At 39.4% G+C, this 13963-nt stretch overlaps 1 protein-coding gene across 1 annotated transcript; it reads right to left on the bottom strand.

The window, feature by feature from the left end:
* Nucleotides 1–667: 667 nt before the first annotated feature.
* Nucleotides 668–3597, bottom strand: LOC100713917 (mammaglobin-A-like). Its single transcript, XM_013150566.2, has 3 exons — nt 3442–3597; nt 2349–2536; nt 668–871 (listed from the first exon to the last, which is right to left on the bottom strand). The coding sequence occupies exons 1-3, from the start codon at nt 3494–3496 to the stop codon at nt 830–832; spliced, it is 285 nt and encodes a 94-aa protein (XP_013006020.1). The 5' UTR covers nt 3497–3597; the 3' UTR covers nt 668–829.
* Nucleotides 3598–13963: the final 10366 nt, after the last annotated feature.

The raw sequence follows: 13963 nt of genomic DNA, 5'->3' as shown, positions 1-13963 counted from the left end.
AATCAGCTCCCATCACCAGGCAAGGGGCGAAGGCCTAGGACAGACTCACAGATAAACATAGAGCCAATAAGTAAAATTTAAATCGTGCTCAAAGCCATTTTGTAGTGGTGTCCAACAATTCTTAAACTTTTAAAAAGAAGGATGTGATTCAGACATCACCCCAAACCCCGTGAGATGCATTTCCTGCTGAAATCCATCTCCATGCTGTGGGATGGGGCTAATCTGATGTGTTTCTCCATACACATGGGTTCCTGTCTCTCTCCAAACTCAAGTGGTCCTGTGTCCTTTTATGTAATACTCTAGATAGTGTTCACGGACTGGAGGAGGAGAACGTTCTCCATCTGTTGACCATCCTCCTCTTCCATAAACTGGAAGCCATAGGGGCAGGCCTCAGGGAGCACATAAACACAGTGGCAGGTGCCAGGCTCCGAGCACAGCCTGACCTCAAAACTCTGAGCTAGAGGACCTCAGGGAGGTTCACGAGAAGATGCCAAAGCACTTGTCTAGAGAGAGGATCTGTGCTGGGGACAGAAAGGGACAGTAAATGTGCTTTTGAGGCTCCTCAACAGCACACCCTGCAGTTTTTTAATGAAGAAGAATTTCTTTAATGATCTCATGTGCAGAAGTCTTTCAAAGTCTCCAGTGTTGTGGCAGAACAAACAGGAGCTTTAGTGTTGCAGATAGTTTATTGAAATGAAAATGTACTTAAGGTTTCAACAATTGTCTTGCAGCTTATAGGTAGAAGGAGAAAGGCAGGAAGGAAGGTTAGGCTCTGTAGCTTCGGCATCTCAGTTCTTTTCATGCTCTGTAGTCTCGGGAGACAAGAGTCTTATTTATAGAGCTTACAGAAAATGCTGTTATATATTATGTTCTGTAAAACAAAAAGAGGGACATCATGAAGACTTTTAGCTCTGTCTTGTAAATTCAAATATTGACAATCAAGTACTTTTCCTCTTGTGATTTTTCTGTGGTTGTGATGACTGTGTAGCATCCTAAAAAGCTCTGGAAACAGAACAGGTTATCTCCTCACATGTCCCATCATCAGGTGATATTTATTGATACCAAAGAAGGCCTCTAGCTCCTTTCTCCAAAATGAACCCTTTCAATAATTTTTTTCCAAAGCTTCGGGGTCTTCTAAAGAGTTTACATTGAAATATGCCCTAGGTATAAGTTGTGAAAGAACTGCCACAGTAAACTACAGCAATATCAGCTTTTCAGCTGAGCACTGTTAAACTCTCTCCTCAAAGAAGGATGTGACCTCACTCAGTTACCTTATTGCCTTAAATGTTTAATGGCTGAAGGAAAACCAAAGACCTACACCTCTGCCTCTGTGGCCTGCAAAACACTGGTGCTCCACACTATGGATGGTAACTCTAACCTGGGTTGAAATAAGGATAATCACATTATCTTGGAGTGCAGGTGGTGTGCAGTTAAGTCTTATGCTGTTTGACATTTTCCCAAGCTTTCTACAACAAAACGAATTAACAAAAATATTGTAAGATTCTGAACTAAAATCTTACATAAATTGAAATTAGGATTTGTGTCATGCTTTCTTTTAAATGATCCATCAACCACTGTCCGTGTTCACTATCATAATGCACACTTGGCGTTTGACAAACATTTGATGTGGAATAAAAAGATCTAAGGATTTCAAACTTTTCTGCTAAACAGCTTTCAAACAGCTAAAATATGTGTGCGATTAGACAGACAACTTGAAAATCTTTAAAGTAGGTACAAACAATCTTACCAGAATGAGGTTTTTATGGATTCTACCAAACTGTCCTGTTTTTAGCATGTATTTTGTTTCAGGTGAAGCCTTCTTGATTTTTCTGATTGTGCCTAAAGATGATGACTGCTTTTGTTTTTCTTGCAGATGGGGTCTCAGTATGTAGTTCACGTTGGCCTTGAATTCACCATGTACCCCAGGCTGTCCTCAAATACACTGATTTTTCTGCCTCTGTCTCCTGCATGCTGGGATTACAAGTGTGTGCCAGCACACCCTGCTGAGGGATACTTGAGAATCACAATTTTACCCTTCATTGAAAATTTGTGTTTGCATGCGTGCCTGTCTGTGTCAGTGTAAATGTCCTGAAGAACTGAGGGTACCTAAGTCATTTCTTGAGAATTCTTTTCTTTCTTTTGGCTTTTTCACTTGTACTTTAATGATGATTCTAATAGTAAAGTAGAAATGAAAAGCTGATGAAGGAAAAGTCACCACACACCTTTTCCATCATGTGCTTTAGAAATGGAATGTGCCTCAGGTGCTTTGTCAGCATTGGCAAGAGACAGAGAGACTACTCTTTCCAGGTCAAGGACTTAAGAGGTATGAAAGAGGAAGGGAAAATTACCATCAGCTGCTGAACATTGGCCAGTGTTTCATCTGACTGGCTGAGAAAACATTGCTTGAGTTGCTCTGCAGCCTGTTCACTGGGCTTATCATCTAGGTAAGGTTGAAGAAATTCCTTGTACTGAGACACAGTCACATTACGTTCGATGGTTTTTGTGATTACATCCTCAAGAAGCTGGCAGCCAGAACCTGGGGAAGAAACAGAAGAACTGTGCCCCACTGCCATTGTTGAAACCATCATGTAGGAAGTTGAAAAAGCATGGAACTACTGGGTCTAGAATAGTGTTCACTCACCCTTTGAGTTCTAAACTACCTGATACCCAGAGCAGTGAGAAACAGAATTTCTTGTAATGGAGGGGACAGTGGGTGGCCAGTCTGTGCAGAGGAAGTGTTGGCTTGCTCACAGCAGCTGGTTACACATGGCTCTGCAATTTTGTCTCAGGTTGTTGAACACAATGCCTTTTGAACCACCCTCAGGAGCAGAAGGCTGAGGCAGCTTATGAAATGTGCAGAGCATATGACAGCATCGATGTCCACCATGTTGCTTTTGCCAGAGCTTGTTTCCCCTTCATGGCTGCAGGGGACTCCTGAGAATGAGTCCCCCTGCCAGTCAGCACTGATCACAAAGGTAGTGGGAGCCAAAGGGCCATCAGGGAGGTCCAGATCAGCCCCATCTGTTTGTTGTGTGGCCCTCAATATGTTTCCTGCTGGGTCATTTGTTGGAGTCTGGGCTTTCTCTCTTGAAGCTTTTCCATTTCCTTTCCATTTGTGGAGATTCATTAGTACTTCAAGGGAAACTTGTTTGTGTCAAATGCAAGGTAATCATTTGTTTCTACATTTGTCCCATTGGAACATCTGATTCTAGTATCAAATCTCAAAACCCACCCTGGTTCATGATAGCTGTGAACGTGCCGGCACACCTAAGTGCCAATGACACTCTGTGTGCCTCTCCAGTGTGGCTAGAAAGATTCCAAAGAGCACTCCTGATTGCCTGAAATTAATGTCCTGTGCTGAAGCTCGAGGACCAGAACTTCCACTCCAATGACACAGGCACCACCCTTGGTGAAAGACTGTATTCCCTGCATGGAACTCACCTGCATAGCAGCAAAAGGGCAGGGCAGCCAGCAGGAAGAGCAACACCAGCTTCATCTTGGGGCTGCTGTAGAATGTTCTGTCGTGTGTGACACAGGGGAGGGAATTCACTTGCAGGTGAGCACTCTGAACTCTGCTATTTATTACTCAGGTAGCAGCCTTAGTTCCTCCCAGGAGTGAGTGGACAATTGCAGCAGCTCCCTGGCAGTGAACCAGGAAACTTTGCCGGTGCCAAGGGGAAGCAGCAGCCTCTGGTCTATTTGCACAGAGTAGCAAGCTTGGAACTTAGACAATCCAGAGGTGACCATGATGGGAGTGCTTTAGGTAAGCTGGATGAGAAAGGCATTTTTAAATTACAATCCAACATTCCAGGTGAGATTTGCTGCCATGTCTGTCATGATGATTTGTGGCCTTGTTCTATTTTCCCTCCTTTCTTCCTATTCTGTCATCTCCTCATTTTCACACCCTCACCTCCATCTGCTTTCTTTTTTCCTTCTTCTGTAACGTGACAGCGGCTTCATGTCCTTGGGCCCTCCCTTAATCAAACACCTAAAGTACAGAGTTCCAACTTGACTTTTACTAGCATAAAGTTGTTCAGTGGAACAGGAATTGATAACAACGGTGTAGTTCTTACTGAACTACAAAGCACTTGTCGTGGGGTCAGGACCCAGAGGTTCCTGTGATCCTGTGCTGTTGAGTTCAGACTGATGCTTGTCTTTACTGGAAATTGATATTTTCAAGAGCTCTTATTTCAAAGTAAGTATAGAACTGAAGTATGTGATGATCAGTGCATTGTTAAAAGCATAGATATCCTGGTGCTACAATCAGTCATGCGACTTGTTATGAAGCAGTATCTCTAGGATAATGACACTAAGACCAGAGGTCCAGCAGATGTGTCCTTGAAGATCAAGATCAGGGAGAATCTAAAAAGTGGAAGCCACTCTTGTAGCTTCTCCATGACTTTGTGATGGCAACCTTGTAGGTGGGCTGCTGTGAAATATACTGTGCAAGGTGGGGTCGCTTTAGAGCAAAGACAGCACTAATTGGTTTACAGGAGCAATGGTAAACCTGGACTGTCCTGAGCACTGGGTAAGTGTCACCACCCTTTTGATAAGGGACTCATTTCTCAAGTGGGGAACACTCAGGGAGGGATAATAAACCCTCCTTAGGCAGAGCTAGCTATCAGCACAACCGTGATATGAACACCGGAGTTCCTGCTCTGGAGATCGCCTTCAACACTATTAAGCTCCTCACTGTGACTCTCAGGGCTGTCTACAGTGTGACTCCATGGATCCCTGTGGTCTCAAGGGCACTGCTGCCAAATGTCACCTCCCAGTGTGCTTTCTGTGCAGGGCCTGCAGTTTTGTCTCAAGGCCTGTGCTCCCTGAAGACTCACATCCTCCTGCCTCAGTTACTCCAGGTTGAAAGTTCTCACTTATTGTTTGATCTTTCCTAAGGCCAGCACACTGCTCAGTGCCTTTAAAGTCCCCCCAAATGGCCGTGCAGCCCCTCTCTCACAGGATCTCTCTGTGAGCAACTCTCTGCATACCCCAAGATTCTGATTACTCTTCTAGATTCTCCCTGATCTTGATCTTCAAGGACACAGCTGCTTGACTTCTGGTCTTAGTGTCATTATCCTAGAGATACTGCTTCATAACAAGTCGCATGACTGATTGTAGCACCAGGATATCTATGCTTTTAACAATGCACTGGTCATCACATACTTCAGTTCTATACTTACTTTGAAATAAGAGCTCTTGAAAATATGAATTTCCAGTAAAGACAAGCATCAGTCTGAACTCAACAGCACAGGATCACATGAACTTCTGGGTCCTGACCCCATCACAAGTGCTTTGCTGGGTGAGGATTCAGAGGTCAGGAAGGGTGGAGACAGCAGAGGAGAAGTGGTGCTCATGAACATGTCACTTGTGTGACCTACCCTAGATGTGTCTAAAGCCCTGGGACCAGGAGCCAGATGTGGAAGCAGAGCCAAAGTCAGGTGTCACCCGTGGAGTGGTTCTCCCGGGTTTCTTCCCTCAGCTCCCATACTTTACACAATTGCTCATCACTGGGTGTATATGATTGAGCCATTCATCCTTTGCCAATGTGATGGGTAATTAGGCCCCTGAGTTTTCCACATCCACATCCCCAGTGGTCTAGAGGCTGGTGCCCTGTGCAAGTCCCATAGTTTTCTGCTCCTGTTGTCACCACAGGTGTGATCTTCATGAGACAGGGGTGTTGGCAGCGGGTTGGGGAAAATTTCTATAAGAAATTTCTGTACCAAATAAGCATTCTCATAGGAGAGTAGTTTTATCTCTCCCTTTACCAACAAGGCAGTGATTTTGGACCTAGGAATTTGTAGGGTGTAGTAATGACAGAGCCTTCTGCTTCAATGGATCTTTTGGTGATTTAACATTATAAAATAGCTGTGCCTGCGTGAGCTTGTGATGTTACTGCTCTTTATCATTACTGCACTGTGATTTTATTCCTCTTTTTATTTTTCCCTTACTCTTGTAGTTCTTTCCCTTCTCCTACTGGGGACTGCAAATGACTAGTTCACTTGTGCGTCTATGCTGGTATAACAAGGTAGCTGAGTGTGGTTCAATTGTCTCAGCAAGCTCTAGGGGAAAGATGCCCCTCACCCATGGATACCTTTGTATTGGGACTTGTGGAGAACTATTTGCTATTTAATTCCCACTCAATTTAAGTACCTAAGCTTCACAACATCTGTTAGAAATAAGATTTGGCCTGAGGCGTGAGCCCACAATTTGGTGGCCAGCCCGGGCAACAGACAGCCCTTGTCTCCAAACATTTCTAATAATTTGAACAACTCTCCCATTTTTATTGGTTTCACTGAGGTTTTTTGTTTTTAAACTCATTGAATTTCCAACATATGGGTTGGAAAAATAAAGTAGATAACTCTTATATTTTACTTAAAATTCATATGAATGTATAACATATCAAATGTGTCTTGTCAAAATAATTTTTAATCCTTAGAGTACTTGGTGTTAAGGAACTCAAAAATAGTGATGTTTGTACACTGATTTTTCAAAATGAGTTATAAGAATCTGACAATAGAGAGGGACACTGGAGCAATGCTTAGAACAAGTGGTAGTTTTCAAAATCAACCAAAGCAAGGATCACGCACTCATGAGACCAAGAGGAGGAAAAGGCAAGGTTGAGTGATACAAACCCAAGCCAATTTCCTTAGGGATTACACGAAACAAGTAGAAAGATAATCAAACATTGCATCAGGCATACTTAAACAAGCAAATGAGTGTGCCAGAGAGACAAGCCCATCCTTAATGACACAGAAACACATTATTTGCACTGTGGATTATTTGTAACAGCTTTCCTTCCATCATTCGGCAGGAACGTAAGAGGCCAAAACATAACTGCTGTAAGTGAGAACAGAAAGGATATGCTTTCACGTGTACTTTCAGCCACTGGGTAAGGCCAAAGTCTTACTCCACAGTCAACTGAAAGAGTGACATGGAGGTGGACAGTGTCTTGTAGCCCAGAACATGGTGGGGCTGTACCTGGTGCCTCAGTCCTCATGGACTTGCCCTGGCTTTGGCTGGACCAGTGGGTCACTCAGATGTTTCCCATTTGTCTTGAGACATCACACTTCTGTTACATGGGGCCACAACGAAGAGGGCTATTTGTCTTCTCCATCTGGTGGTGATTATTTTGGTCTGCTTTGCTATCACTGAGACACAAAACTCAGCACTCCTTTTTAACTCATTTATCATTTAGAAGAAAAAGTGCAACTGCCTGCCAGACTTATTTAATTTAACAAAAACTTACAAAGTTGATCTAATCTATGAATGCTAACTGTTTTTGACCTGCTCTCAGGCTTTTGGAAGACCTTAGTTATGGACACAAGAAAGTTCTGTTCTTTAAAAGGTCTTCACTTATCTATTACAGAAACATAACATATTTGTGAGCCATTTTTCTCAGGGGTTTGAGTATTTCTACAAAAACTCTACAGCAAGAACTAATGGAATTAGTAGCCCAATCATCTTACCTCCCTTAAGTGTCTTCCTATAAATTTCTAACTTTTTGTCCCTTCCTTTTCTTCTCCTTTTCCCTGGGTTATTTTTCCCCTTTGACAATGTTTCACAATATTGTTGAGGATTTTGTATTTTATTTACCCTTACAGTTCCTTATCCTAGGGAGACAATACTGTATTTACAGTGAGTTTTATTTATTTCACTTATGAGTATTGTCTCAAGTCACATTCATTTATCTATGCCTTAATATGATCCTTCTTTCTAGTTAAAAGTACTTTGTTGTATAAAAATACCACACCTTTTGTATCCATTCCTCAGTTGATGGAAATTTATGTTGTTTCCGAGACTTGGCTATTACCAATGGTGCTACTACAAACATTGGTGAAAATATGTCACTGCAGTATGTTTTCAGTTCTTCTGGGAATATGCTCAAAAGTGGAATAGCTGGGTCAAACAGGACTTCCCAACCCAGCTTTTTGAGGACCCTCCAGACTGATTTCCACAGTGGTTTTACCAGTATCCACTCCCACCAACAGTGAAGAACAGTATATACACACTGAAGATAGCTAAGATAATTGTGCTACTTTATTAGCTCTTGGAACAAAACAGTTAACATACATAGGATTGGATTAATTTTGCATGTTTATATCTGGCAATATGAGGTAATTTTGATGATTACTATGGCAAATAATAATCTTAATTGTGTTCCTATCACCTTGTTTTGAAAGCCTGTATTGTCATTGTTTTGGGTTGTTATTGTTATTTATTTTTCCTTTTTGTTTCTTGCTTTTCCTAGCAATTTGTTTTGTTTTGTTTTTCCCTCCAATACCAAATGGATTTATGTACATATAGAAGCTTATATTCACCTAGATCTTCTCCTAAAGAATTTATGATTGTACTATGCGTGATGATCTGAGCAGTTTGAAGAAAATGAGACATTATGGGGTAGCCACTGCTGATTTCCTATCAGCATGTTGTGAAGTCCAGGAATGCTCTTATTTTTTGGTTAGATTGGTTTTAGTTTGCTTTTTATTATTTAATTCCAATATCTATGTGAAGATATGGACAGCTATTTTGAAGAGAACAGGAGACGTTATGGTGGCCATTGTTGAATTTCCTAATGTCTGGTTTTGAAGGCTTGTAAAGCTTTTATTTTTCTGTTTTGATCAGTTTTATAGCTATCGGTTGCTTGAATTCATTGTGTGAAGACATGGACAACTATTTTGAAGAAAATAAGAGACATTATGGTAGCCACTATTGATCTTCTGTTGTCTTGCTTTGAAAACCTGTGTCACTTGCATTATTCAGCTCTGATCTGCTTTGTTGTATTTTGTTTTACTCCCTTTAAAGCAAAAAAATAATACTTTTACAAAAATGCATTCTCTGGAGCAAATCTGACTGGTTCTCAATGTGAAAATAAAGTATGAAATTTGTCCTTGAAATATTAACATTTAAGAGTGCCATGACAATGACAATGAAAGCAAGATATTTGATGACAGATTTGATGGTTAGTTTAGAACTATAATCTGTGAGTTATCTGTGGGCAAGTTTTGCAGCCCCATGTTCTTCCTGTGAGTATTCTTGGGGAAAACAGATTAAAGGAGATTCTAAACATGACTGTGGTTTTAGGAGATTGAGTTCAGATATGGTTGTCTCTGTGTCAAAGACATCCTGACAGAAGGGTGAGACCAAGGACAGATAGTAGGTGCCTAGAAACCTGGAAGCAGGGCAGGAGAACTGGACCAGACAGACAAGGTCCAGGAGTCACACACAGTACCTAACATCATGCCACCACAGCCCCACAGACTCACACCACAGTGTGTGTTCCTAATGACCACATAGCTACCATTCTTATCCAATTGTCACAGTTGATGTTTCCATCACAAGTGTAACTCTTGGGGCAGTCAGATCATGAGACTTTGGTCCAGGAAAGACTCCTTGGCAGTCAATGTTTCCACAGAGAAAAAGGGACACATAAAGTTTGTAACACTTATTTCTTGACGTTTTACTCTCCCGTAGGAAACTGCCTTGTGAGGATTTCCGAATATACTTCAGAAACTGGACACATGTGGCACTCTCAGTGTCTCACATTTCTCCAAGAAATATGTGGTCATCAACCTCTATGAGAAATATATGAGAATGATAAGTCAGTCACAGGTTCTATGTGAGAGTTGGTGCATTTGGAGAGAAATAAAAATATGGTATAATAAAATGATATTTTACCTGCTCTCAGGATTTTGGAAGATCTTAGTTATGGACAAAAGAAAGTTTTGTTCTTCAAAAGGTCTTCACCTATCTACTACAAAAACATAGCATATTTGTGAGCCATCTTTCTCTGAGGTTTGTGCATTTCCACAAAAACTCTACAACAAGTTATTAGCAAGTTAAATAGGCATCAAATTTTTTAAAAAATTGGTACACATCTGACATGTGTCTGTTCTACAAAATTTGGGAGAAAACATTATACATGGCTTTGATTCTTTTTAAAATTTTTTTATTTTGAAGAGATTAAAACTACATGTGAGAAAACAAAATGGAATCAGTCAAAACAAAAGAATGGACACAGTACATGACTTAAAAACAAAATACAAGGTGATCAACAATGGTTACCATAATGCCTCTTGCTATCTTAAAAAGAATTGCCTATATCATCAGTTATAATAAAATTGAACAAAACAGTAAAAAACAAAACCAAGAAAACCAAAACATTGGAGACATTACAGGACTTCCAAAGAAGATAATATTTAAACCAGAATGGGCATCATAGTGAATCTTATTGTCTTCACAGTTGTTGCCTATACTCTCAAACTTGGTACTATCAAGCAAAACAAAATAGAGTAAAATCAGTCAAAACAAGATGGTGAGAGCAATACAGGGTTTCCAATAAAGTTAATAGGAAATTGAAAATGATTAGCATAGTATATCCTGCTATCTTTGGAATAGCTGTCCATGCCATCAAATCTAGTACAAGTAGACAAACTAGAACAGAATAAAACTGAACTAAGGAGAATGATGAAAGCAGTATGGCTTTCAAATCATGATACAAGATTAACAATGGCTACTGCCTTCCATTTTTAGATAATCCCTACCCTTTAACTTTCACAGGGTGCATTTTACAGTTTGTAACCCACTAATTCCTTTAGTTTTTAAATTAGGAAGGCAACCAGGTATTTAGCTAAATGATTCTGAACCTTTTTACCCCTGAGCATGGTCTCAAGTTGTATCCATTTATCTATAGGAGCCTCAAGGTTTTCTTTCTTTATAGCTGAGTAGTTTTCCATTGCATAAAAGTGTTATGGTTTTCTAACCAATTTGCAGCTGAGGGGAAACTCATCTCCACTTTGCATTGGTGCCCCACCACATAGAGCATTGTTTTCTCATCTTTGACTTTCAATCTATAAGCCCTCTTTTGGGTTAATTGTATTTCTTGTATAGAGCATATTGATGGACCCTATCTCCTGTCCACTCTGCCTCTGTTTCTTTTTATTGGTCAGGTGAAATCATCTATATTAGTGATTATGGCCAACCTTCTCTGTCACATCTCTGCCATGTTATTTTCCTGCTGTTGCTCGTCTACTTTTCCCCTTCATTCCACTGTCTGCCCCATTCAGTGGGCAACCTCTACTGCTATTCCTGAAACCGTGGTCTTTTTCTCTCTGTCTAGACTGTCCTTAAATAGTTTTTGAAGGGTTGGATTGGTGATCATGAACTCCCCCATTTCCTCTTTATTGTGGAAGCATCTTGTTTCTCCATTAATTGTGAGAGATAGTTTTGTATGGTACATCCATCTGGGTTGGAGGTTATTTTCTTTCAGGAGTTGGAATTTATCACTCGAAGCTTTTCCTGATTTGGTGGTTTGTGTTGAGAAGTCTGTTGTGATTCTGATGGGTTTTCCTTTGTAGGTGATCTGTTTCTTTTCTCTGAAAGCTTTTAATATTCTGTATTTATGTTGAATTTCTGGGATCTTGATTATTATATGCCTGGGTGTTTTTGGTTCTGGCTGGCTAGCTATATCAATTTTGGTTATAGCTGGTTATAGCTGGCTATCCAATAAATATATGCCTTATTTATCTGGATATCATTTCCTCTTCCTGTGCTTGGGAAGTATTCTTTTCTTTTTAAAAAATTTTATTTAAAAGGAAAAACAGAAAAAACAAAACAAAACAAAACAGTGTAAGGGTACAAGAAATACAGAACTACAAAAAAAAGTAAATCACCAATTAATAGATTACACACTGTCATCTTAGAAATAGTTGTTCAAGTCACAAGATCAAAGCATACAAAGAGGACATTTAAACAGTGAGACTGCAAATATTTGTGTTCAATGATCCAATCAAAAACATTAATACCATCATCTATTTTTTAAAATATATTTTTTGGCCTTTTTCCTTTTTATCGGTACCAGGGATTGAACTCACGATTGCCTGCTTGCAAGGCAGGCACTTATGCCACTGAGCTAAATCTCCAGCCCCTAATATCATCATCTATTTAACACACCTAAGCACACTTGCTGTTGTAACCTTTAGAGCACTTTTTTCCCCTCTCTTTATTACAACAAAATTTACACATTTTGGGTTTTATTACTCCCATAGTTCTTATTACTTTTTTTGGAAGAGAATAAAATCAAATATGACAAAACAAAGCTGTCAGTCAAAACCAAGGATAGACATAGCACATGATGTAAAAACAGAGTACAAGGTTATCAACAATGGTTACCACAATGCCTTTTGCTTCCTTAAGAAGAATTGTCTATCTCATTAGGTATTAAAAAGTTGAACAAAACAGTAGAGAACAAGACCAATAAAACCTAAACCTTGTAAACATTACAGGACTTCCAAAGGAGATAATAGTCAAACCAGAATGGGCATCATAGTGAATTTTATTGCCTTCAAAGTAGTTGCCTAAACCCTAAAACTTGATACTCTCATACAGAATGGAACAGAGTCTAATCAGTCAAAACAAGATAGTGGGAATATTACAGGATTTCAAATCACGTTGAGAGGAAATCAAAAAAGTTACTATAATATATCCTGCTAATTTTAAAAATTATTCCCCTTAGTTAAAAAAGTGATAAAAATTACTTAAATAATTTTTTTAATGAATAAGGGAGAGATTGAGATAAAAGAAGACATAACAACATAGCAACACAGGTCAAAGCATGACAGTTTCAACAACCTAGTGCTTCACCGCCGAATAACCCGACTTAATAGTAGTTAGCATAGTGATTTTTACCTTGAAATATTTGAGTATAACTTTGTATACTATAGCATCAAACATATCAACACAGTGTAAAACCATTCAAGTGGATGAAATCATTGTAGGGTATTTAGAAGCAGCTAACAGAAAATGAATAATCGTTTCTATATTATCACTTTGCCTATAACAATGTTTGTTTATACCATCACATATAATAATATTCAGTAAGATGCACCATGATAGAACCAATGGAGACAGAAGAGCCATAGGTTGGTGGGGCTTCAAAACAAGATGGTATTAAATCAGCACTAGCTATAATGATGTCTTGTTTCCTTCAAAATAGCTGTTCATTTCATCACAGGCAATAATATCAAGCAGCCAAGAATAAAGCCATTCCAATTAATAAGTGAAAGCTTTATAAGGCTCCAAGACCACATAATGGGGATTCATGATTACCACATACTTTTATATAATTGAATCATTTCCTACAATAGAGAAACTATTCGGTATTCACACATGCGTGTTTGATTTATTTCACTTATGAGTATGGTTTTAAGCTGCGCCCATTTATTTCTTTTTTAAATTTTATATAAAAGGAAAAAGAGAAAAACAAAATAAAACAAAGCGGTGTAAGGGTACAAGTATTACAGAACTACAAAAAAAAGTAAGAAATCACTAGTTAATAGATTACATATTATCATCTTAGAGATAGTTGCTCAAGTCACAGTATCAAAGCATACAAAGTGGTTATTCAGTGAGACTGCAAACAGTTGTGTTCAATGATCCAACCAAAAACATTAATATGGTCAGCTATTTAACACCCCTAAACACACTTGCTGTTGTATCTTTTAGAGCACTTTTTTTCCTTCTCTTTTTTACAACAAATCTGGCTATTACAAATTGTGCTGCTATAAACATGGGTGCATATATATCACTGTGATATAATGTTTTCAGTTCTTCTGCAAAGATGCCTAGAAGTGGAATAGCTTTAGAGTCCCCAAATGGCCGTGCAGCCCCTCTCTCACAGGATCTCTCTGTGAGCAACTCTCTGCATACCCCAAGATTCTGATTACGCTTCTAGATTCTCCCTGATCTTGATCTTCAAGGACACAGCTGCTGGACTTCTGGTCTTAGTGTTATTATCCTAGAGATACTGCTTCATAACAAGTCGCATGACTGATTGTAGCACCAGGATATCTATGCTTTTAACAATGCACTGATCATCACATACTTCAGTTCTATACTTAGTTTGAAATAAGAGCTCTTGAAAATATGAATTTCCAGTAAAGACAAGCATCAGTCTGAACTCAACAGC

This window comes from Cavia porcellus, unplaced genomic scaffold (genome assembly GCF_034190915.1).
Source record: "Cavia porcellus strain 051 isolate PalLab524CR breed Dunkin Hartley unplaced genomic scaffold, mCavPor4.1 scaffold_17, whole genome shotgun sequence".
Taxonomy (NCBI): Eukaryota; Metazoa; Chordata; class Mammalia; order Rodentia; family Caviidae; genus Cavia; species Cavia porcellus.
This window is presented reverse-complemented; position numbering and strand designations above follow the sequence as displayed.